The sequence below is a fragment of the Bombina bombina genome, chromosome 1, assembly GCF_027579735.1.
Source record: "Bombina bombina isolate aBomBom1 chromosome 1, aBomBom1.pri, whole genome shotgun sequence".
NCBI classification, from domain to species: Eukaryota; Metazoa; Chordata; class Amphibia; order Anura; family Bombinatoridae; genus Bombina; species Bombina bombina.
The window spans coordinates 854,052,113-854,078,534 of NC_069499.1; the positions used below are offsets into that span (position 1 = coordinate 854,052,113).

A 26,422-nucleotide genomic window follows, 5' to 3' on the forward strand; every position below is an offset into this window, starting at 1 on the left:
ACTTCTTTTACTCAGGAAGTGCTCCGTACTCACTCCCCATAATCCCAGTCAATACTTCAGGGTAAGCCAACCCCAGGCGTCTGGCTCCTGTAATGCTGTTGTGTGCGCTGTTGCGTAGAGGGACTCAGTGTCTCAAGATGGTATGTGGTTCACAATCCACTGACCCTCCTCTCGCCTGTTAGCGTCTCCGCTTCTCATGCGGTACACACGGACGCTTCCAATGACGTCAGCGTTTAGAGTAAAGTTAGGTGACCGGGTGGTGCTACGGAACTCTGTAGGAAGGTAAAGATCAACTGGATAATAGTAGTAAACAAATTGGCGGCGTTCCAAGCAACAACCAGGGACCCGGCAAGGAAACCAGAAGTGACGCCAGTCGGTAAAGAAAAAGTCTTCCCACAGAGATCCAACGGAGTGCCGTAGCAGTGGCGAAACCTAGACATTCATGTCTATGAATAAGCGTCCTGCAGGGACGCGAAACTAGTTAGACAGCTTATGTGTCCCACATACTCCTGCCTTGTACTATATGCGTGATATACAGCGGATGTAGCTGTGAACTTTTTAACTTTTTCTTAATAAAGGATTTTGGGTTTATGGATACCTTGATGCAGTGCCTGCTTTTCTTCGTCCACATTTGGATAATAGTAGTACTGTAGAAAGCAACAATCCACTCCTTCAATGGGTAAAAAAATGCTCAATTCAAAACTTGTTTAAAAGCATAAACGGAAGCTCCAAGGATAGAACATAGCGGGCGCAGCACTAGGGCTGCGCCCGCTATGTTCTATCCTTGGAGCTTCCGTTTATTCAAAACTTGTTTAAAAGCATAAAGTGTTTTTTTTTTTTTTTTTTTTTTTCCCATTGAATGAGTGGATCGTTGCTTTCTACGGGCAAATGACATAGCCTATCTTCTGCGGGGAGAGCTTGGGGCCAGCTCAGTGCCATTACTGAGACCATTGAGCGCTCCACAAGGTCTGATGTCAGGATTAGGCTTTCCCCTGTTAGCTCAGCAGATCATGCAGAAGGTGGTCCAGGAGTCCAGACTTTGAAGCTCGAGTCCAGTCAGCCATAGTGAGAGGGGAGAGAAGGTTCTTGCACAGGGAAAGACAGACCCGGTTTACTCGGCAGCGGAGAGCTAGCCTGTATGAGCCCCCTCCTGTACTTCATAGGGGGCGGGGCTAAAAAACGCATTTGCGATTAAACGTGCAGCCCTAGTATCTGTGCATATTATTCTTTATAGTAGTGTCTCTATTACATGCAGTTATATGAAAATTGGTGTATACTGTCCCTTTAAGATGGGGTTGACTAGTGGGGGAGGGAAGAGAGCTGTTTGGGAGGTATCAGGGGGTGAGAAGTGTCAGGTGGGAGGGTAATCTCTACACTAAAGCTAAAATTAACCTTTCAAGCTACCTGATTAACCCCTTCACTGCTGGGAATGTGTGGTGCGCAGCTGCAATGAACGGCCTTTTATTTACCAAAAAGCAAAAATAAAGCCATATGTCCATTTGTGAACCAAGGGGGTCCCAGAGAAGCTTTTACAACCATTTGTACCATAATTGCACAAGTGGTATTTAAATAATTTCAGTGGGAAACCTAAAGTTTGTGAAAAAGTTAAATGTTTTTATTTGATTGCATTTGGCGGTGAAATGGTGGCATGAAACATACCAAAATGGGCCTAGATTAATACTTTGGGTTGTCTGCTAAGAACAATATATATATATATATATATATATATATATATATATATATATATATATATATATATATATATATATATATATATATATATATATATATATATATATATATATATATATATATATATATATATATATATATATATATATATATATATATATATATATATATATATATATATAGATATATATATAGATATATATATAGATATATATATATATATAGATATATATATATAGATATATAGATATAGATATATATATATAGATATATATATATATATAGATATATATATATATAGATATATATATATATAGATATATATATATATATAGATATATATATATATATAGATATATATATATATATATATATATATATATAGATATATATATAGATATATATAGTTTTGATAGGTAAATATATATTTAAAAAAAAGCTCAATGTCTGTTTAAATGGGGTGATGGCAAAAATGCTTCATTTTTTGGGGGGAAATTTTAGTATGAAATTCCCAGTCCTTAAGGGGTTAAAGGGATATTAAACCCAAATGTCTTCTTTCATAATTCAGAGCATGCAATTTTAAGCAACTTTCTTATTTACTCCTGTTATCAATTTTTATTATTTCTCTTTATATCTATTTGAAAAAGCAGAAATTAAAGTTTAGGAGTCGGCCCATTATTGGTTCAGAACCCTGGGTAGCCCCTGCTGATTGGTGGCTACATTGAGCCACCAATCAACAAGTGCTACCCAGGTTCTGAACCAAAAATGGGCCAACTCCTAAGCTTACATTTCTGCGTTTTCAAATCAAGATGCCAAGAAAATGAAGAAAAATTAATAGGAATAAATTAGAAAGTTGCTTAAAATTGCATGCTCTATCTGAATCATGAAAGGAGAAATGTGGGTTTCATATCCCTTTGACTAGCTTTTTAGGCCTGTTTGTGCGAGCCTGAAATACTGTGGCCTTGAAGATGCATTTGATGCATTTTGTTTGTTGAAATGGTTAGAAACCAAATGTTCTCAATATTTATGTATTTTTGACACCCTTGATGAACTATGAAATTCATGTAACATGCATAGTTTCAATAAAAACAAAATGTTTGTCTTAAGTGTGTGTGTAATAAAAAAATAATATATATATATATATATATATATATATATATATATATATATATATATATATATATATATATATGTATACACACACACACTTTATTACCCTTTTTGTAAATAAAATACATAACTATCTCATGTTAAAAATAACTTTTATTTGTGTAATTCTGTAGTTAAACATGTGTGTTATTTACATATTCATGGGGATAAATGCTTGGTCTGAGAATCCTGCTTGTTGTTTCTGTTAGGTGCTAATCACCAGATATTTGCCAAGTGAGGGTTGGGAGTTGTGTACAATGCTGCTATCTGCTCTGCTCAGGCTGGTTAAGAGCCCAGTCAGGGTGCACAGAATACTTAAGGATCAAATCCTGGGAAAGCATCTTTCCAATTTTTCTCCTCTCTACAAGGACCAGGAACTTCATAAGAAAAAAAGGTTGGTGCTTAAAATTTGGTTTGGATGAATCTCGCCAACATTTTTCTTTATGAATCTCCTGCTTCACATAAAGGGATTCACACTAGTTATTAAAATGATTTGTACTGGGTTACTAAATATTCAGTATGTCATTGAAATGCTTCAGAATTGGACATTTAGCAATATTTTGTTGTGTCTTTGTTGAAAAGAGCCGTGTTTCAATATTTTTTTTTTTAATTTTAAATATTGCTCATTGACTGATATTGCACAACAAATCCCACTGTTTTTGTTTAAACAGCTTCATATTTTTGCTTTAATGTTGCTCTTTCATTTTGATAATAAAAATATTGAGCACAATGTTTCTTTAAACTATCAATAACATTTAACTATTCAGTTACCATTTTTCAAGACAGTATTTACTCAAAATTTAGAAAACACTATCACCCGACAATAAAAAATAGTGGCATCTTAGTGGAATTAAACTTGCATGATTCAGATAGAAGAATGTTATTTTAAGATACTTTTAAATTCACTTCTATTTTCAAATATGCTTTGTTCTCCTTGGTATCCCTTGTTGAAAAAGAATACACACATATCCTACACATTAGTGGGAGCTAGCTGCTGATTAAGGCCTGCACATATTTGTCTGTTGTGATTGGCTAATTGTGTTCAGCTAGCTGCCAGTAGTGCGATGCTGTTCCTTCAGCAATGGATAACAAGAGAATGAAGCAAATTTTGTAGTAAATTGGAAAGTTGTATGTTTTTATCCATATCATGAAATCAAATTTTGGGGTTTCCTATCCCTTTAAAGTGAGCTTGGGGATTTATCAGCGTTACACAAAATGTGCAATTAATAATTTCATATCTGGTTGTGAATTTTTATAATCCGCATTTTATAAGCTTCGTAAAATGTCATGCAATCTTAAACTGACATTCTGTAGATCATGCTTAATTTAAGTGAAAGTTGTTTTAGCTGTTCAATTTGAGAAAGTCCATAAAGCATACCAAGAAAAGGTTTTGTGATGGATTGGAATACTGGAGTTAAATTGTCTCCATGCAAGATGTTAGGGGGCCATATAATAGTTCTGCATTTTGTTAAATCACATACTTTGCTCTCGTTTTAGTGAGCTGAAAAGACGAATGAAAGCAGAAAAAAAAGCTGCTGAAAAGGAAACTAAACAAAAGGATCAAAATGAGAAGCTGCCCAGTGAAGAGGAAGCGGCTGTTGATGAAGAAACGCTAGACCCTAATGTAAGTTCTTCCAATATTTTTGTCAATAACATTTTAGATTGGGAACACTGAACCCAATTTTTTTTCATGATTCAGATAGAGCATGCAATCTTAAGCAACTTTCTAATTTACTCCTGTTATCAATTTGTTTTTGTTATCTTGGTATCTTTATTTGAAAAAACATAATTTATGTAAGAACTTACCTGATAAATTCATTTCTTTCATATTAGCAAGAGTCCATGAGCTAGTGACGTATGGGATATACATTCCTACCAGGAGGGGCAAAGTTTCCCAAACCTTAAAATGCCTATAAATACACCCCTCACCACACCCACAAATCAGTTTAACGCATAGCCAAGAAGTGGGGTGATAAGACAAAAGTGCGAAAGCATAAAAAATAAGGAATTGGAATAATTGTGCTTTATACAAAAAAATCATAACCACCACAAAAAGGGTGGACCTCATGGACTCTTGCTAATATGAAAGAAATTAATTTATCAGGTAAGTTCTTACATAAATTATGTTTTCTTTCATGTAATTGGCAAGAGTCCATGAGCTAGTGACGTATGGGATAATGAATACCCAAGATGTGGATCTTCCACGCAAGAGTCACTAGAGAGGGAGGGATAAAATAAAGACAGCCAATTCCGCTGAAAATAATCCACACCCAAAATAAAGTTTAAATCTTATAATGAAAAAAACTGAAATTATAAGCAGAAGAATCAAACTGAAACAGCTGCCTGAAGAACTTTTCTACCAAAAACTGCTTCAGAAGAAGAAAACACATGGTAGAATTTAGTAAAAGTATGCAAAGAAGACCAAGTTGCTGCTTTGCAAATCTGATCAAACGAAGCTTCATTCCTAAACGCCCAGGAAGTAAAAACTGACCTAGTAGAATCAGCTGTAATCCTTTGAGGCGGAGTTTTACCCGACTCGACATAAGCATGATGAATTAAAGATTTCAACCAAGATGCCAAAGAAATGGCAGAGGCCTTCTGACCTTTCCTAGAATCGGAAAAGATAACAAATAGACTAGAAGTCTTTCGGAAATTCTTAGTAGCTTCAACATAATATTTCAAAGCTCTAACTACATCCAAAGAATGCAATGATCTCTCCTTAGAATTCTTAGGATTAGGACACAATGAAGGAACCACAATTTCTCTACTAATGTTGTTAGAATTCACAACCTTAGGTAAAAATTTAAAAGAAGTTCGCAACACCGCCTTATCCTGATGAAAAATCAGAAAAGGAGACTCACAAGAAAGAGCAGATAATTCAGAAACTCTTCTAGCAGAAGAGATGGCCAAAAGAAACAAAACTTTCCAAAAAAGTAATTTAATGTCCAGTGAATGCATAGGTTCAAACGGAGGAGCTTGAAGAGCCCCCAGAACCAAATTCAAACTCCAAGGAGGAGAAATTGACTTAATAACAGGTTTTATACGAACCAAAGCTTGTACAAAACAATGAATATCAGGAAGATTAGCAATCTTTCTGTGAAAAAGAACAGAAAGAGCAGAGATTTGTCCTTTCAAGGAACTTGCAGACAAACCTTTAGCCAAACCATCCTGAAGAAACTGTAAAATTCTCGGAATTCTAAAAGAATGCCAGGAAAAATGAGACACCAAGAAATGTAAGTCTTCCAGACTCTATAATATATCTTCCTAGATACAGATTTACGAGCCTGTAACATAGTATTAATCACAGAGTCAGAGAAACCTCTTTGACTAAGAATCAAGCGTTCAATCTCCATACCTTTTTAAATTTAAGGATTTGAGATCCTGATGGGAAAAAGGACCTTGCGACAGAACGTCTGGTCTTAACGGAAGAGTCCACGGTTGGCAAGAGGCCATCCGGACAAGATCCGCATACCAAAACCTGTGAGGCCATGCTGGAGCCACCAGCAGAACAAACGAGCATTCCTTCAGAATCTTGGAGATTACTCTTGGAAGAAGAACTAGAGGCGGAAAGATATAGGCAGGATGATACTTCCAAGGAAGTGACAATGCATCCACTGCTTCCGCTTGAAGATCCCTGGATCTGGACAGATACCTGTGAAGTTTCTTGTTTAGATGAGAAGCCATCAGATCTATTTCTGGAAGTCCCCACATTTGAACAATCTGAAGAAATACCTCTGGGTGAAGAGACCATTCGCCCGGATGTAACGGTTGGCAACTGAGATAATCCGCTTCCCAATTGTCTATACCTGGGATATGAACCGCAGAAATTAGACAGGAGCTGGATTCCGCCCATACCAGTATTCGAGATACTTCTTTCATAGCCAGAGGGCTGTGAGTCCCTCGTTGATGATTGATATATGCCACAGTTGTGACATTGTCTGTCTGAAAACAAATGAACGATTCTCTCTTTAGAAGAGGCCATGACTGAAGAGCTCTGAAAATTTCACGGAGTTTCCAAAATATTGATTTGCAATCTCACCTCCTGAGATTCCCAAACCCCTTGTGCTGTCAGCTCCCCAACCTGTAAGACTTGCATCTGTTGAAATTACAGTCCAGGTCGGAAGAACAAAAGAAGCCCCCTGAACTAAACGATGGTGATCTGTCCACCACGTCGGAGAGTGTCGTACAATCGGTTTTAAAGATATTAATTGAGATATCTTTGTGTAATCCCTGCACCACTGGTTCAGCATACAGAGCTGAAGAGGTCGCATGTGAAAACGAGCAAAGGGGATCGCGTCCGATGCAGCAATCATAAGACCTAGAATTTCCATGCATAAGGCTACCGAAGGGAATGATTGTGATTGAAGGTTTCGACAAGCTGAGATCAATTTTAGACGTCTCTTGTCTGTCAGAGACAGAGTCATGGATCTATGAATCTATCTGGAAACCTAAAAAGGTTACCCTTGTCTGAGGAATCAATGAACTTTTCGGTAAATTAATCCTCCAACCATGATCTTGAAGAAACAACACAAGTCGATTCGTATGAGATTCTGCTAAATGTGAAGACTGAGCAAGTACCAAGATATCGTCCAAATAAGGAAATACCACAATACCCTGTTCTCTGATTACAGACAGAAGGGCACCGAGAACCTTTGTAAAAATTCTTGGAGCTGTTGCTAGGCCAAACGGCAGAGCCACAAACTGGTAATGCTTGTCTAGGAAAGAGAATCTCAGAAACGGATAGTGATCTGGATGAATTGGAATATGCAGATATGCATCCTGTAAATCTATTGTGGACATATAATGCCCTTGCTGAACAAAAGGCAGGATAGTCCTTATAGTTACCATTTTGAATGTTGGTATCCTTACATAACGATTCAATATTTTTAGATCCAGAACTGGTCTGAAGGAATTCTCCTTCTTTGGTACAATGAAGAGATTTGAATAAAACCCCAGCCCCTGTTCCAGAACTGGAACTGGCATAATTACTCCAGCCAACTCTAGATCTGAAACACATTTCAGAAATGCTAGAGCCTTCGCTGGATTTACTGAGACACGGGAAAGAAAAAATCTCTTTGCAGGAGGCCTTATCTTAAAGCCAATTCTGTACCCTTCTGAAACAATGTTCTGAATCCAAAGATTGTGAATTGAATTGATCCAAATTTCTTTGAAAAATCGTAATCTGCCCCCTACCAGCTGAGCTGGAATGAGGGCCGCACCTTCATGTGGACTTGGGAGCTGGCTTTGGTTTTCTAAAAGGCTTGGATTTATTCCAGACTGGAGATGGTTTCCAAACTGATACCGCTCCTGTGGGTGAAGGATCAGGCTTTTGTTCCTTATTGTGACGAAAGGAACGAAAACGATTATTAGACCTAAATTTACCTTTAGATTTTTTATCCTGTGGTAAAAAAGTTCCTTTCCCTCCAGTAACAGTTGAGATAATAGAATCCAACTGAGAACCAAATAATTTATTACCCTGGAAAGAAAGGGAAAGCAGAGTAGACTTAGAAGACATATCAGCATTCCAAGATTTAAGCCATAAAGCTCTTCTAGCTAAAATAGCTAGACATATACCTGACATCAACTCTAATGATATCAAAGATGGCATCACAAATAAAATTATTAACATGTTGAAGAAGATTAACAATGCTATGAGAATTATGATCTGTTACTTGTTGCGCTAAAGCTTCTAACCAAAAAGTTGAAGCTGCAGCAACATCCGCTAAAGATATAGCAGGTCTAAGAAGATTACCTGAACATAAGTAAGCTTTTCTTAGAAAGGATTCAATCTTCCTATCTAAAGGATCCTTAAAGGAAGTACCATCTGCCGTAGGAATAGTAGTACGCTTAGCAAGAGTAGAGACAGCCCCATCAACCTTAGGGATTTTGTCCCAAAACTCTAATCTGTCAGATGGCACAGGATATAATTGCTTAAAACGTTTAGAAGGAGTACATGAATTACCCAAATTATTCCATTCCCTGGAGATTACTTCAGAAATAGCATCAGGGACAGGAAAAACTTCTGGAATAACTACAGGAGATTTAAAAACCTTATTTAAACGTTTAGATTTAGTATCAAGAGGACCAGAATCCTCTATATCTAATGCAATTAAGACTTCTTTAAGCAAAGAACGAATAAATTCCATTTTGAATAAATATGAAGATTTATCAGCATCAACCTCTGAGACAGAATCCTCTGAACCAGAGAAACCATTATCAGAATCAGAATGATGATGTTCATTTAAAAATTCATCTGAAAAATGAGAAGTTTTAAAAGACCTTTTACGTTTACTAGAAGGAGGAATAACAGACATAGCCTTCTTAATGGATTTAGAAACAAAATCTCTTATGTTAACAGGAACACTCTGAGTATTAGATGTTGACGGAACAGCAACAGGTAATGTAACATTACTAAAGGAAATATTATCTGCATTAACAAGTTTGTCATGACATTCATTACAAACAACAGCTGGAGGAACAGATACCACAAGTTTACAGCAGATACACTTAACTTTGGTAGATCCAGCACCAGGCAGCGTTTTTACAGAAGTATGTAATAGAAAAAACAACATATAAAGCAAAATTGATGAAATTCCTTAAATGACAGTTTCAGGAATGGGAAAAAATGCCAGTGAACAAGCTTCTAGCAACCAGAAGCAATAAATAATGAGACTTAAATATTGTGGAGACAATAGTGACGCCAAAAAAGACGCCCACATTATTTGGCGCCTAAATGCTTTTGGCGCCAAAAATGACGCCACATCCGGAACGACGACACCTTTGGCGCAAAAAAAGTAAAAAATGACGCAACTTCCGGCGACACGTATGACGGCGGAAACAGAAAAAAAAATTTGCGCCAAAAGAGTCTGCGCCAAAAATGACGCAATAAAATGAAGCATTTTCTGCCCCCCGCGAGCCTAACAGCCCACAGGGAAAAAAGTCAAATTTTAAGGTAAGAAAAAAATTGATTTATTCATATGCATGATCCCAAATATGAAACTGACTGTCTGAAATAAGGAACGTTGAACATCCTGAGTCAAGGCAAATAAATGTTTGAATACATATATTTAGAACTTTATATAAAAGTGCCCAACCATAGCTTAGAGTGTCACAGAAAATAAGACTTACTTACCCCAGGACACTTATCTACATGTAGTAGAAAGCCAAACCAGTACTGAAACGAGAATCAGTAGAGGTAATGGTATATATAAGAGTATATCGTCGATCTGAAAAGGGAGGTAAGAGATGAATCTCTACGACCGATAACAGAGAACCTATGAAATAGACCCCGTAGAAGGAGATCATTGAATTCAAATAGGCAATACTCTCCTCACATCCCTCTGACATTCACTGCACGCTGAGGAAAACCGGGCTCCAACCTGCTGCGGAGCGCATATCAACGTAGAATCTAGCACAAACTTACTTCACCACCTCCATAGGAGGCAAAGTTTGTAAAACTGAATTGTGGGTGTGGTGAGGGGTGTAATTTATAGGCATTTTGAGGTTTGGGAAACTTTGCCCCTCCTGGTAGGAATGTATATCCCATACGTCACTAGCTCATGGACTCTTGCTAATTACATGAAAGAAAGCAGGAATTTAAACTTACGAGTCGGCCCGACTTTGGTTTTAGCACATGGGTACAGCTTGCTGATTGGTGGCTAAATGTACCCAACCAATCATCAAGCGCCATCCAGGGGGCTGAACCAAAAATGGCCCGGCTCGTAAGCTTACAGTCCTGCTTTTTCAAATAAAGATAGAAATAGAATAAAGAAAAAATGCTTATTGGAGTAAATTAGAAAGTTGCTTAAAATTGCATACCCTCTCTCAGGGGTCAGCAGCCTTGGCTCTCCTGATGTTTTGGAACTACATTTCCCATGATGCTCAGCCTAAAGAATGTTTTAGCATCATGGGAAATGTAGTTCCAAAACATCTGGAGAGCCAAGGTTGCTGACCCGTGCTCTATCCGAATCATGAAAGAACAAATTTGAGTTCAGTATCCCTTTTAAAGGGACTTAAAACACAAATTGTAAACTTTATGTACCTTCATAGCTGAGAATGCTGAAAAAAATAATGCAGCTTTATTTTGTCAAATGACTATATTGTTGTATGATTTGCTTACCAATCACAAACTAATACACATGTAAAGAATATTGCAGTGAATTTATTGCAAATATGTAGTTCGTCAGAGATTGAGGTAGCTCTGTCCTCTTACCTTAAGGTGGGTTAGCACTGATTCAGCATAGCTAATAATGTATTTATACAGACACATTCCTTTTTAATAGTTAAAGGGACAGTAATCCTTTTTTTTTTTTTTTTTTTAAAGTTAATTGATTCTGCATTATGCAGATTTTTGTAACATTATCCTAGCGAAGCCTTCAAAATCGATAGATGTGAGAGATTTAACACCCCCAAAGGTATACTTACCTTCCGCTCCTTGCCAGCCTCTTCTGATTCTGTATAGTTTTTTTATTCTTTATTTTTTTTATTCTTCTTTTCAAAAGCGTGCCTGATCGCACCATTTAATTAAATGAAGTGTGCTCCCACACTGGGTAAAGCAGCCTACAGCTGCAGGAGGGCGCTACAGTTAGTTCAGTGTCACCGTAATCGGGCGTGCTGTAACTACACCGCGCATCCGTGAGGCTTTTTTTTTTTTTTTTTAGTACAATACAAAACAATTGCTATATGAATACAGTACAAGCATGAAAAATGTCATTAGGCATATTTATAGTAACATGATTAGTTCTCTTGATTCTACTGTAAGACCATGAAAAAGATTTTATAATGTTCATAGTTGAGTGTGGCTGGTGAGGAGCGGAAGGTAAGTACCTTGGGGGGGGGGGTTTAATCTCGCGCATCTCATTTTTGAATGTGTTGCTAGGATGATGTTACATAATTCTGCACATAGTGCATTAATTTTTTTATGGTTACTGTCACTAGAAGTATATTTATATGTACCCATTTATATTCATACATAAGCTACCTAGTATGCCCACTGCTATTGCGAAGAATACTTTTCCCTATTATAATTGTTGAAGCAAAACTGATAATCTGCCTTAATAGGGCAAATGACTACCAGAATAAGGTTAGGAAGGTGGGGGGAGGGGGAGGTCACTAGTTCACAGAAAATATATAACCGTATTAACCATAACCTCCATGAAAGAAAGTGGAACAAGCACTATTTTTAATTTATTTTAGATTGTAAGGCAGAAAAATAAATTATATACATGTTCATAATGAAATACTTTCAATAACCAATTTTTTTTATTTTTTTTGTATGTTGTAAATTTTTTGACATTCATATAAATTTCCTACCCCCTCTTTCTAGCAATATTATAAGATACGTACACAAGCGATTCAGCAGCTAAAAGGCACAAAAGATGATCCCTATCCACACAAGTTTCACGTGGACTTATCCCTCGCAGACTTCGTTCAGAAATACAGTAATTTACAGATTGGGGACCATTTAACAGAAGTGGTCAGTGTAGCAGGTAAGTAAATGTTCTGCTTATTTGAAGGATTAACATTAATTAAAGCCGCTCCTTTAACGGGACACCCTAATGCAAAAATGACATACTCTGATTTGTTATAACATGTAAGCTTAAAGGGACACTAAATTAAAAAATAAACTTTAATGATTCAGAGCATACAATTTAACCGCTTAATGACTAGCGACATACCCAACAGCGAAACCTCCCTATTTCCGGTTACCAGAACAGTGGATGGGAGGGTACAGGGTGGAGGGCTGTAATTGGTACGTTGTGGTCCCTAAGGGGTTAACAACAAAAAATTATTTTTATTTGCATTATCAAATTGTGCACAGTCTTTGTATATGCACACTTTGAGACACCGGCTCTTACTGAGCATGTGCAACATTTCAGTGAATCTGTGATTGGCTGATGGCTATTGCATTATACAAAATGGGAGGGAAATTTAAGGTTTTTGAAAATTGCCAGGAAAAAAAAAATACTGCTCATTTGAAATTCAGAGTAAGTGCAGTGCTTATTACATTGTCTTTTTGTTATGTATCTGTCAATTATGCAATTCTGTATTTAATAGCAATTTAAAGTAAGTGATCCTAGATAACTATGTATTCCACAAATGGGATTAAACACAGGTAAAACTCTGCTCTGGAGCAACAGGAACTATGCCAGTCAGGAATGGCAGTTGCCCAACTCAGTCGCCAGATGTGTCCTGCTCGGGAGATGCAGTTATTGTGGCTCCGGACTGGGACTTACACGCACACACACACTTATATCGGATCACTAATGCTAAAAGGATATGCTCTAACAAGTTACATATTAACAGCATCAAGCAGTGTGGTCGCATTCAGACTTGTGCAAAATGTTATGTTCATATAGTCCGTGCTAAATTTTTGTTTTTTTAGGTAGGGTCCATGCCAAACGTATTTCTGGTGCCAAGTTAATCTTTTATGATCTTCGCGGAGAAAGTGTGAAGCTGCAAGTGATGGCTAACTCTAAGTAAGTCATTATATGTGCATGCAGTTAAGAGGGTATTTTTTCTTGTTAATACACTGTTTTTGTATTGGTGTGAGAGCCCTTGCAACAATTTTTTTTTATTTTAAAGAAAGGATGCCTGGATCCTTAAAAAAATAAACTATAGCTATTTTGGCTTTATGCCATTATATTCTGTAATTAATTTAAAGGGACATTCCAGTCAAAATATAAATGCACATAGAAATACTTCTAGTAAAAGTTATCACTGTTTTAGTGTCAGCATTTTTTTCTTTGCACGTGCATGTGAAGCATAATAAGATATTCTAGGTGCACCATTATTTCTCCAACATTGGTGTGTCCGGTCCACGGCGTCATCCTTACTTGTGGGAATATCTCTTCCCCAACAGGAAATGGCAAAGAGTCCCAGCAAAGCTGGCCATATAGCCCTCCTAGGCTCCGCCCACACCAGTCATTCTCTTTGCCGTTGCACAGGCAACATCTCCACGGAGATGGTTAAGAGTGTGTGGTGTTTAGTTGTAGTTTTTTATTCTACTATCAAGAGTTTGTTATTTTAAAATAGTGCTGGTATGTACTATTTGCTCTGAAACAGAAAGAGATGAAGAATTCTGTTTGTGAGAGGAAGATGATTTTAGCAGACAGTAACTAAAATCGATTGCTGTTTCCACATAGGACTGTTGAGATGAAGTAACTTCAGTTGGGGGAAACAGCAGACTTTTCTGCTTAAGGTATGACTAGCCATATTTCTAACAAGACTGTGTAATGCTGGAAGGCTGTCATTTCCCCTCATGGGGACCGGTAATCCATTTTCTTAGTCTCAAGCAGAATAAAGGGCTTAATATGGGCTATAAAACTGGTAGACACTTTTATGGGCAAAATCGATTGCTTTATTTGGGCATTTTATACATGTTTATGCTGGTATTTCACATTTATAAACTTGGGGAACGTTTTTTAACGTCAGGCACTATGTTAGACACCTTTTCCAGTCAGGAAGGGCCTTCGCAGTTGTAGGCTGAGCCATTACTGCACAGTTGTTTTTGAGAGCAAGACATGCAGATGCATGTGTGAGGACCTGAAAATAGTTGGAAAAGTTCCTAGAAGGCGTCATTTGGTATCGTATTCCCCTCTGGGCTTGGTAGAGTCGCAGCAAAGGCTGTAGCTGGGACTGTAGAGGGATTAAAACTGTAACCGGCTCCAGTTTCGTTATTTTAAGGGTTTAAGCTCTGAAAATTGGTGTGCAATACTTTTAATGCTTTAAGACACTGTGGTGAAATTTTGGTAAATTTTGAACTATTCCTTCATATTTTTTCACATATTCAGTAATAAAGTGTCCTCTGTTTAAAATTTAAAGAGACAGTAACGGTTTTGATTTAAAAGGTTTTTGTGTTTTGCTGACAAGTTTAAGCCTGTTTAACATGTCTGTGCCTTCAGATAAGCTATGTTCTATATGTATGAAAGTCAATGTGTCTTCCCCCTTCTAAATTATGTGATAATTGTGCTAAAGCGTCCAAACAAAGTAAGGACAGTACTGTCACAGATAATGAAGTTGCCCAAGATGATTCATCAGATGAAGGGAGTAGACATGGTTCTGCATCATCTCCTTCTGTGTCTACACCAGTTTTGCCCACGCAGAAGGCACCTAGTACTTCTAGCGCGCCAATGCTTATTACCATGCAACAATTGACGGCTGTAATGGATAACTCCATAGCAAATATTTTATCCAAAATGCCTGCATATCAGAGAAAGCCTGATTGCTCTGTTTTAAATACTGAAGAGCAGGAAGGCGCTGATAATTGTTCTGTCATACCCTCACACCAATCTGAAGGGGCCATGAGGGAGGTTTTGTCAGACGGGGAAATTTCAGATTCAAGAAAAATTTCCCAACAGGCTGAACCTGATGTTGTGACATTTAAATTTAAATTAGAACATCTCCGTGCACTGCTTAAGGAGGTATTATCTACTCTGGATGATTGTGACAACCTGGTCATTCCAGAAAAATTATGCAAGATGGACAAGTTCCTAGAGGTTCCGGTGCACCCCGACGCTTTTCCTATACCCAAGCGGGTGGCGGACATAGTGAATAAGGAATGGGAGAAGCCCGGCATACCTTTTGTTCCCCCTCCTATATTAAAGAAATTATTTCCTATGGTCGACCCCAGAAAGGACTTATGGCAGACAGTCCCTAAGGTCGAGGGGGCAGTTTCTACTCTAAACAAGCGCACTACTATTCCTATCGAGGATAATTGTGCTTTCAAAGATCCTATGGATAAAAAATTGGAGGGTTTGCTTAAAAAGATCTTTATACAGCAAGGTTACCTTCTTCAACCCATTTCGTGCATTGTTCCTGTCACTACAGCAGCGTGGTTCTGGTTCGAGGAACTAGAAAAGTCGCTCAGTAGAGAGACTCCATATGAGGAGGTTATGGACAGAGTTCACGCACTTAAATTGGCTAACTCTTTTATTTTAGATGCCGCTTTGCAAATAGCTAGATTAGCGGCGAAAAATTCAGGGTTTGCAATTGTGGCGCGCAGAGCGTTTTGGCTAAAGTCTTGGTCAGCAGATGTATCATCCAAGACAAAATTGCTTAATATCCCCTTCAAGGGTAAAACTCTCTTCGGACCAGAATTGAAAGAGATTATCTCAGAAATCACTGGGGGAAAGGGCCACGCCCTCCCACAAGATAGGCCTTTCAAAGCCAAGAATAAGTCTAATTTTCGTTCCTTTCGTAATTTCAGGAACCGACCGGGCTCTAATTCTGCATCCTCTAAGCAAGAGGGTAATACCTCACAGACCAAACCAGCCTGGAAACTGATGCAAGGCTGGAACAAGGGTAAGCAGGCCAAGAAGCCTGCCGCTGCTAACAAAACAGCATGAAGGAGTAGCCCCCGATCCGGGACCGGATCTAGTGGGGTGCAGACTCTCTCTCTCTTTGCTCAGGCAAGAGATGTTCAGGATCCCTGGACGCTAGAAATAGTTTCTCAGGGTTATCTTCTGGAATTCGAGGAACTACCCCCAAGGGGAAGGTTCCACATGTCTCACTTATCCTCAAACCAAATAAAGAGACAGGCATTCTTACATTGTGTAGAAGACCTGTTAAAGATGGGAGTGATACACCCAGTTCCAACGGCGGAACAAGGAATGGGATTTTACTCAAATCTGTTTGTGGTTCCCAAAAAAGAGGGAACTTTCAGACCAATCCTGGATCTAAAGATCCTAAACAAATTTCTCAGAGTACAATCGTTCAAGATGGAAACCATTCGAACGATTCTACCCACAATTCAGGAAGGTCAATTTATGACTACCGTGGATCTAAAGGATGCGTATCTACATATCCCTATCCACAAGGAACATCATCAGTTCCTAAGGTTCGCCTTTCTGGACAAACATTACCAGTTTGTGGCCCTCCCATTCGGGTTAGCCACTGCTCCAAGGATTTTCCCAAAGGTACTCGGATCCCTTCTAGCGGTTCTAAGACCAAGGGGCATTGCAGTAGTACCGTACTTGGACGACATTCTAGTACAAGCGTCGTCTCTTTCAAAGGCTCACTCAGACATCGTTCTGGCCTTTCTCAGATCTCACGGATGGAAGGTGAACATAGAAAAAGTTCCCTGTCTCCGTTGACAAGAGTTCCCTTCTTGGGGACAATAATGGATTCCTTAGAAATGAGGATTTTCTTGACAGATGTCAGAAAGTCAAAACTTCTAGTTCTTCATTCTATTCCTCGTCCTTCCGTAGCTCAGTGCATGGAAGTAGTAGGATTGATGGTTGCAGCAATGGACATAGTTCCTTTTGCGCGAATTCATCTAAGACCATTACAACTGTGCATGCTGAAACAGTGGAATGGGGATTATACAGACTTGTCTCCAGTGATTCAAGTAGATCAGAAGACCAGAGACTCACTCCGTTGGTGGCTAACCCAGGATCACCTATCCCAGGGAATGAGCTTCCGCAGTCCAGAGTGGGTCATCGTCACGACCGACGCCAGCCTAGTGGGCTGGGGCGCGGTCTGGGAATCCCTGAAAGCTCAGGGACTGTGGTCTCGGGAAGAGTCTCTTCTCCCGATAAACATTCTGGAACTAAGAGCGATATTCAATGCTCTCCAGGCTTGGCCTCAGCTAGCAAAGGCCATATTCATAAGATTCCAATCAGACAACATGACGACTGTTGCGTATCTCAATCATCAGGGGCGAACAAGGAGTTCCCTGGCGATGAAAAAAGTGACCAAAATAATACAATGGGTGGAGAATCACTCCTGCCACCTATCTGCGATCCACGTTCCAGGTGTGGAAAACTGGGAAGCGGATTATTTGAGTCGTCAGACATTCCATCTGGGGGAGTGGGAACTCCACCCGGAGATCTTTGCCCAGTTGACGCAACTATGGGGCATTCCAGATATGGATCTGATGGCGTCCCGTCAGAACTTCAAGGTTCCTTGCTACGGGTCCAGATCCAGGGATCCCAAGGCGACTATAGTGGATGCACTAGTAGCGCCTTGGACCTTCAACCTAGCTTATGTGTTTCCACCGTTTCCTCTCATTCCCAGGCTGGTAGCCAGGATCAAACTGGAGAGGGCCTCTGTGATTTTGATAGCTCCTGCGTGGCCACGCAGGACTTGGTATGCAGACCTGGTGAATATGTCATCGGTTCTACCATGGAAGCTACCTTTTGAGACAGGACCTTCTTGTTCAGGGTCCATTCTAACATCCAAATCTGGTCTCCCTCCAGCTGACAGCTTGGAGATTGAATGCTTGATTCTATCAAAGCGTGGGTTTTCAGATTCAGTGATAGATACTCTGGTTCAAGCCAGAAAACCGGTAACTAGAAAGATTTACCATAAAATATGGAAAAGATATATCTGCTGGTGTGAATCCAAGGGATTCCCATGGAATAAGATAAAGATTCCTAGGATTCTTTCCTTTCTACAAGAAGGTTTGGATAAAGGATTATCTGCAAGTTCTCTAAAGGGACAGATTTCTGCTTTCTGTCCTACTGCACAAACGACTGGCAGTTGTGCCAGATGTTCAAGCATTTGTTCAGGCTTTGGTTCGGATCAAGCCTGTTTACAGACCTTTGACTCCTTCCTGGAGTTTAAATCTAGTTCTTTCAGTTCTTCAAGGGGTTCCGTTTGAACCTTTACATTCCGTAGATATTAAGTTGTTATCTTGGAAAGGTTTGTTTTTGGTTGCTATTTCTTCTGCTAGAAGAGTTTCTGAGTTATCTGCTCTACAATGTACTCCACCCTATCTGGTGTTGCATTCAGATAAGGTTGTTTTGCGTACTAAGCCTGGTTTTCTACCAAAGGTTGTTTCCAACAAAAATATTAATCAGGAGATAGTTGTACCTTCTTTGTGTCCGAATCCAGTTTCAAAGAAGGAACCTTTGCTACACAATTTAGATGTAGTCCGTGCTCTAAAATTCTACTTAGAAGCTACGAAAGACTTCAGACAAACTTCTTCTCTGTTTGTCGTCTATTCTGGTAAAAGGAGAGGTCAAAAAGCAACTTCTACCACTCTTTCTTTTTGACTTAAAAGCATCATCCGATTGGCTTATGAGACTGCCGGACGGCAGCCTCCTGAAAGAATCACAGCTCACTCCACTAGGGCTGTAGCTTCCACATGGGCCTTCAAGAACGAGGCTTCTGTTGATCAGATATGTAAGGCAGCGACTTGGTCTTCACTGCACACTTTTGCCAAATTTTACAAATTTGATACTTTTGCTTCTTCGGAGGCTATTTTTGGGGGAGAGGTTTTGCAAGCCGTGGTGCCTTCCATTTAGGTGACCTGATTTGCTCCCTCCCTTCATCCGTGTCCTAAAGCTTTGGTATTGGTTCCCACAAGTAAGGATGACGCCGTGGACCGGACACACCAATGTTGGAGAAAACAGAATTTATGCTTACCTGATAAATTACTTTCTCCAACGGTGTGTCCGGTCCACGGCCCGCCCTGGTTTTTTAATCAGGTCCGATGAATTATTTTCTCTAACTACAGTCACCACGACACCATATGGTTTCTCCTATTTTTTCCTCCTGTCCGTCGTTCGAATGACTGGGGTGGGCGGAGCCTAGGAGGGACTATATGGCCAGCTTTGCTGGGACTCTTTGCCATTTCCTGTTGGGGAAGAGATATTCCCACAAGTAAGGATGACGCCGTGGACCGGACACACCGTTGGAGAAAGTAATTTTATCAGGTAAGCATAAATTCTGTTTTTAAATACTGCAGTTGCTCAGAGTATTAGTGGGACTTGTAGCATGTCAGCAATTAACAAATTGAGTCTATACCAGGTGGTACAAGCACCTTAGTGCTGTGTTCGTTTGAAATGCTGGTGCACGGTGCATACTTAAATTCACTTTTGAAACAGCTATAACTTTTACTAGAAGCATTTTTGCTAATGCGTGTATATTACAAAAATGATTCCAATTTTGGCTGGAATGCCCCTTTAACTAATTTTCATGTTAACATATCTTTACTAAGCCCAGTGCAAACTCCCATCATTTTCACAAAACATTCTATCTATCGTCAATAAAATATTCCAAGTAGTTTCTGAATTAAGATGCAGATCTTCAAATTTGGTTTAAATTTTTTTCTTTACTTTGTATCTAAAGTATATTTCTTTGACATTAATAAACTTCTATATGTTTGTGTCTGCAACAGTGGATTGGATCCCTTTCCTGATGAATGTCTAAACGTTAGTTTTGTTCCCCTGGTTGAAAATGGTTTCCTGAATTTAGATGTTTTGTTAGTGTCCGTCGTTATAAAATAGTCCATAAGAAACCAGTTAATATCTAATGTAGCTTGGAAATATTGTCTGAAATGATGACAAAGGAAGCTTATTTAAAAATATAATGTTAAAGGGACATTCTAGTCCACTATAATTACCATGTTAACATTAATCTTATGTTAATGTTAGAGCAGTTTTCTACAGGAATGCTCCTTGTTTAACAGTTCGTTGGTGCTGCGGAGTAAAACCTAACCGGTGAGCCAATTAGGAGCATTGTAAATATGTAGCTAACAATCGGTGGTCTTGCATTGCTCACCAGCTGGCTTGGTTAATCCAGACTGGCTGTAGGTAGATTCCCAGCCAATCCCGAAGCAATATGTCTGTAATTCATCAAAATTCATGTTTTATGACTGGTAGGAAGGCCTGGAGCATTTTTAAAAGGATTTTTTTTTTTTTTTTTAGCAAGGTAACAATGGGTTATGTCACCCCTGCCTCTCAATTTAAACTTAAAGGGATAGTCTAGTCAAAATTAAACTTTCATGATTCAGAGCATGCAATTTTCTAATTTACTCCTATTAATTTTCTTCTTTTTGTATCTTTTTTTATTTGAAAATCCAAGAATGTAAGCATATGAGCTGACCCATTTTTGGTTCAGATCCTGGGTAGCACTTTCTGATCGGTGTCCAAATGTAGCAAGTGCTACCCAGGTGCTGAACCTAAAAATGGGTTGGCTTCTAAGCTTACATTCAAATAAAGATACCAAGAGAATGAAGAAAAATTAATAGGAGTAAATTAGAGCATGCAATTTTAAGCATCTTTCTATCAGTCATGAGTTTCATTTTGACTATACTATTCCTTTAACTTTAAAGTGGACTAGAAAATCCCTTTAAGCAGGCCAATTGTATTTTTTATATTGTCAATTAGACTTATAACTTTATTTTCTAACCACAGATTTTACAAATCTGAAGAAGAGTTCATGTCAATTAATAACAAGTTACGCCGGGGTGATATTATTGGGGTGAAAGGAAACCCTGGAAAAACTAAAAAGGGAGAACTCAGTATAATCCCGCAGGAGATAACTCTGCTTTCACCTTGCCTGCACATGTTGCCTCATCTGCACTTTGGATTGAAGGACAAGGTATAGCCTATGTTTAAAGTATGCACAGAAACAAATTTATTTTGCCTAGATTTGAAGTCCCGATTTATATACACTACTGTGCACAAATGCTGTAAAGTAAGAATTCTTTCACAAATAGAAAAATTCATTATTTTAGTTTTATCAATTAACAAAATACAAAAATCGATAGTATACAGCATTTTGTTCACACATTTGCATTTTTATATTGTTTGTAAGTTTCTTAAATAGAAGGCTAATATGTGTTTAATTCATTATATCTTTTATTTAGTGTTCAAAATTAACATAACAGTATATTTCTATTTAGAGAATATTTTCTGACAAAAAAGTGTCTATATGTATATAATGTGATTTTGAATGTATTATTTTAGGTCCTTGGGGAGTCTTCTGCCCACTATTTTTGTTTTTTGTCCATTTCAGGAGACCAGATTTCGCCAGCGTTACTTGGATCTCATTCTAAATGACTACGTAAAACAGAAGTTTATTGTTCGTGCAAAAATTATCACCTACCTCAGAAAATTTCTTGATGACTTAGGTTTCCTTGAGGTATTTATTGATTATTAATTAGATGTAGTTTTTTTTTTTATATATTTTTATTTATTTAAACCTATTTAACCTTTTTTTTTGTTCTCAGATTGAAACCCCGATGATGAACATGATTCCTGGCGGTGCTGTTGCAAAACCATTTATCACTTATCACAACGATTTGGATATGAACCTGTACATGAGAATAGCACCAGAACTGTACCACAAGGTAATACAAATCCTCTTTTAAAGATATGTATAGTTCAAATATATGCAGGTAAACACTATTTCAGAATGTGTAGTAATATTTATAAGTATTTAAACTCACACACTTAGAAAAGTCTTGAGTATTCTTCACCTTATCTCTTCAGTTGATTCAGTTAGCGGCAAACATACATGTGCTCCTGCAAAAATAAAATATTTCAATCTGTTTAAAGGGACAGTCTACGTTAGAATTTGTATTGTTTAAAAAGATAGATCATCCCTTTTTATTACCCATTCCCCAGTTTTGCATAACCAACACAGCTGTATTAAAGTACTTTTTACCTCTGTGATTATCTTGTATCTAAGCATCTTCTGACAGCCCCCTGATCACATGACTTTTTTTATTGACTTGTACTATGTTCTGCTAAATCTTAAATAACTCCTTGGGCGTGAACACGATGTTGTCTCTATGGCCCACATGAACTAGCTGTCTCCTGTTGTGAAAAGCAAATAAAAAAGCATGTGATTAAGAGGCTGTCTGTAGTGGCTTAGAAACAGGCAGAAATTTAGAGGTTTAAAGGTTATAAAGTATATTTTGGTTGTGCAAAGCTGGGTAATTGGGTAGTAAATGCATTATCTATCTTTTTTTAAACAATAATAATTTTAGTGTTGACTGTTCTTATAAGAAATTGAAAAATACACCATATGTATAGTTTAAAGGGACTGAAAACCCACATTCTATCTTTTGTAGAACATGCAATTTTAAACAACTTTCCAATTTACTTATTTTCTTTAATTTACTTTACTCTTTTGATATCCTTTGTTTAAAAGCTCAGGAGCAGCAGTGCACTACTGGGAGAGTTAGCTGTTGATTGGTGGCTGCATAAATGTCTTAACTCGCCTGATGTGGTCAGATAGCTCCCAATAATAGCTTGCAGCTCCTTTAACAAAGGATATTAAGAGTACAAAGTAAATGTAATAATAGAAATACATTGGAAAGTTTCTTAAAATTGTATGTTCTATCTGAATCGTGAAATAAACCTTTTTGTATTTCATGTCCCATTTAATTACATGAAAAATCAATAATATAATGAAAGTATATTGCAAAGTTGTTTTAGGTGTGTGTGGTTATTTATTTAAAAAAAAAAAAAAAAAAGTGGAATTATTCATTATGTCCCCATAAAAGCTTGGTATTGAAACTAAAATGTTCTTTGTTTACATTACTTATTTTTCCACTTGTACAGATGCTTGTGGTTGGTGGTATTGATAGAGTATATGAAATAGGCAGACAATTCCGAAATGAAGGAATTGACTTGACCCACAATCCAGAGTTCACTACCTGTGAATTTTATATGGCATATGCAGACTATCATGACCTCATGGAAATCACAGAAAAACTGCTTTCAGGTATGATGACAAATTGGAGAGACCTGTCTTGATGCAGTCTGCCTTGAATAGCGCTGTAACCTGATTTCTTTTTGCTTTTGTTCTTAGGTATGGTTAAACACCTAACTGGTGGTTACAAGGTGACGTATCATCCTGAGGGCCCGGAAGGTCCGGCCCAAGAAATAGACTTCACTCCTCCCTTTAAGAAGATTAGCATGGTTCAGGAGCTGGAAAAAGAATTAGGAGTAAAGTTCCCACCGCTGGATCAGTTTGAAACAGAAGGTAATTACAAATTGTTTTTAACTGAATTTACAACATCTATTGCCGCTGCCCATTTTTAAAGGGATGTTGTAAATGTTTTACTGTAGTACTATCTAACATCTAAATATGAGCAAAATGGATCCAAGAAAAGCAAATCTAAGCCTGCAATGTCTTTTGTTGGTTTTAAACTTTGGAAACCACAATTCAACATTTCTGCTGTAACAAGACCTACAAATCTAATTGTCTTTAAAGGGACGTTAAATTCAGTTTTGTTTTTTTTTATCAAGGAGATAAACGTCAACAGTTAAAATATATATTAACAATATTTCTCTTGTAAGGTGTATCCAGTCCACGGATCATCCATTACTTGTGGGATATTCTCATTCCCAACAGGAAGTTGCAAGAGGACACCCACAGCAAAGCTGTTATATAGCTCCTCCCCTAACTGTCATAGCCAGTCATTCTCTTGTAACTCTCAACAAGCTAGGACGTTGTAGGAGAGAGTGGTTAAATATAGCTAGTTTATTTTCTTCAATCAAAAGTTTGTTATTTTTAAATAGTACCGGTGTTGTGCTATTTTATCTCAGGCAGTAAATAGAAGAAGAATCTGCCTGAGGTTTCTATGATCTTAGCAGGTTGTAACTAAGATCCATTGCTATTCTCACATATGTCTGAGGGGATTACACAGATGAGGTAACTTCAGCGAGAGAATGGCGTGCAGTTTATTCTGCTATCAGGTATGTGCAGTTATATTTTTTTCTAGAGATGGAAAACACTAGAAAATGCTGCTGATACCGGATTAATGTAAGTTAAGCCTGAATACAGTGATTTAATAACGACTGGTATCATGCTTACTCTCAGGAGTAATACCCTTATAAAATTGCAATATAAAACGTTTGCTGGCATGTTTAATCGTTTTTATATATGCTTTGGTGATAAAACTTTATTGGGGCCTAGTTTTTTCCACATGGCTAGCTTAAATTTTGACTAGAAACAATTTCCACTGTTGTAGTATAAAAGTTACAGTTGGTGCAGTTAAAATTACAAACTGTGACATCCAGCTTCCCTCAAAGGCCCTCTGAATGCTATAGGACATCTCTAAAGGGCCCAAAGGCTTTCCAAAGTCGTTTATTGGGGAAGGTAGGGCCACAGCTTGCTGTGGCAGTTGGTTGTGACTGTTAAAAAAACGTCTTTCGTTTTTTTTTATCCGTTTTTTGAACTAAGGGGTTAATCATCCATTTGCAAGTGGGTACAATGCTCTGTTAGCCTATTATACACACTGTAAAAATTTCGTTTGATTTACTGCATTTTTTCACTGTTTTTCAAATTCTGACAAAATTTGTTTCTCTTAAAGGCACAGTACCGTTTTTTATATTTGCTTGTTAACTTGATTTAAAGTGTTTTCCAAGCTTGCTAGTCTCATTGCTATTCTGTATAAACATGTCTGACATAGAAGAAACTCCTTGTTTATTATGTTTAAAAGCCATGGTGGAACCGAGGACAGTTGTGCTTTTTTTTTTTTTTTTTTTTTTTTTTTTTTTTTTTTTTTTTAGATCCAATGGATAAAAAATTAGAGGTTACCTTAAGAAAATATTTATTCAACAAGGTTTTATCCTACAGCCCCTTGCATGCATTGCCCCTGTCACTGCTGCTGCGGCGTACTGGTTTGAGTCTCTGGAAGAGGCTTTACAGGTAGCGACTCCATTGGATGACATACTTGGCAAACTTAGAGCACTTAAGCTAGTCAATTCTTTTATTCTGATGCCATTGTTCATTTGACTAAACTAACGGCTAAGAATTCTGGTTTTGCTATACAGGCGCGCAGAGCGCTATGGCTTAGATCATGGTCAGCTGACGTGACTTCAAAATCTAAGCTACTTAACATTCCATTCAAGGGGCAGACCCTATTCGGGCCTGGTTGAAGGAGATTATTGCTGATATCACTGGAGGAAAAGGTCATGCCCTTCCTCAGGACAGGTCCAAATCTAGGGCCAAACAGTCTAATTTTCGTGCCTTTCAAAACGTCAAGGCAGGTGCGGCATCAACTTCCTCTAATAATAAACAAGAGGGAACTTTTGCTCAATCCAAGACGGTCTGGAGACCAAACCTGACATGGAAAAAAGGTAAGCAGGTAAAAAAGCCTGCTGCTGCCTCTAAGACAGCATGAAGGAACGGCCCCCTATCCGGGAACGGATCTAGTAGGGTGCAGACTTTCACTCTTTGCCCAGGCGTGGGCAAGAGATGTTCAGGATCCCTGGGCGTTGGAAATTATATCCCAGGGATATCTTCTGGACTTCAAAGCTTCCCCCCCAAAAGGGAGATTTCACCTTTCACAATTATCTGCACACCAGATAAAGAGAGAGGCATTCTTACACTGTGTACGAGTCCTCCTAGTTATGGGAGTGATCCATCCAGTTCCAAAGGAGGAACAGGGACAGGGTTTTTACTCAAATCTGTTTGTGGTTCCCAAAAAAGAGGGAACCTTCAGACCAATTTTGGATCTAAAGATCTTAAACAAATTCCTCAAAGTTCCGTCGTTCAAGATGGCAACTATTCGTTCCATCCTACCACTGATCCAGGAGGGTCAATATATGACTACAGTGGATCTAAAGGATGCTTATCTTCACATTCCGATACACAAAGATCATCATCGGTTTCTCAGGTTTGCCTTTTAAGACGGGCATTACCAGTTGTAGCTCTTCCCTTGGGATTAGCTACAGCCCCAAGAATCTTTACAAAGGTTCTAGGGTCACTTATGGCGGTCCTAAGGCCGCGGGGCATAGCAGTAGCCCCTTATTTAGACGACATCCTGATACAGGCGTCAAACTTCCAAATTGCCAAGTCTCATACGGACGTGTACTGGCATTTCTGTGGTCGCATG

General features: G+C 38.3%; 1 protein-coding gene across 2 annotated transcripts in view; it reads left to right on the top strand.

The window, feature by feature from the left end:
• Positions 1–26,422, top strand: part of KARS1 (lysyl-tRNA synthetase 1) — a gene marked incomplete at its 3' end in the record, with an annotated part of 44,315 nt that overhangs the window by 8,093 nt on the left and 9,800 nt on the right. Inside the window, 9 exon segments of one of the 2 annotated variants that reach the window (XM_053692518.1) lie at positions 3,051–3,235; positions 4,339–4,465; positions 12,167–12,329; positions 13,226–13,319; positions 20,982–21,168; positions 21,586–21,711; positions 21,800–21,919; positions 23,139–23,301; positions 23,389–23,562. In XM_053692518.1, the coding sequence (XP_053548493.1) occupies positions 3,099–3,235; positions 4,339–4,465; positions 12,167–12,329; positions 13,226–13,319; positions 20,982–21,168; positions 21,586–21,711; positions 21,800–21,919; positions 23,139–23,301; positions 23,389–23,562 (1,291 nt within the window). 2 annotated transcript variants of the gene reach the window in all.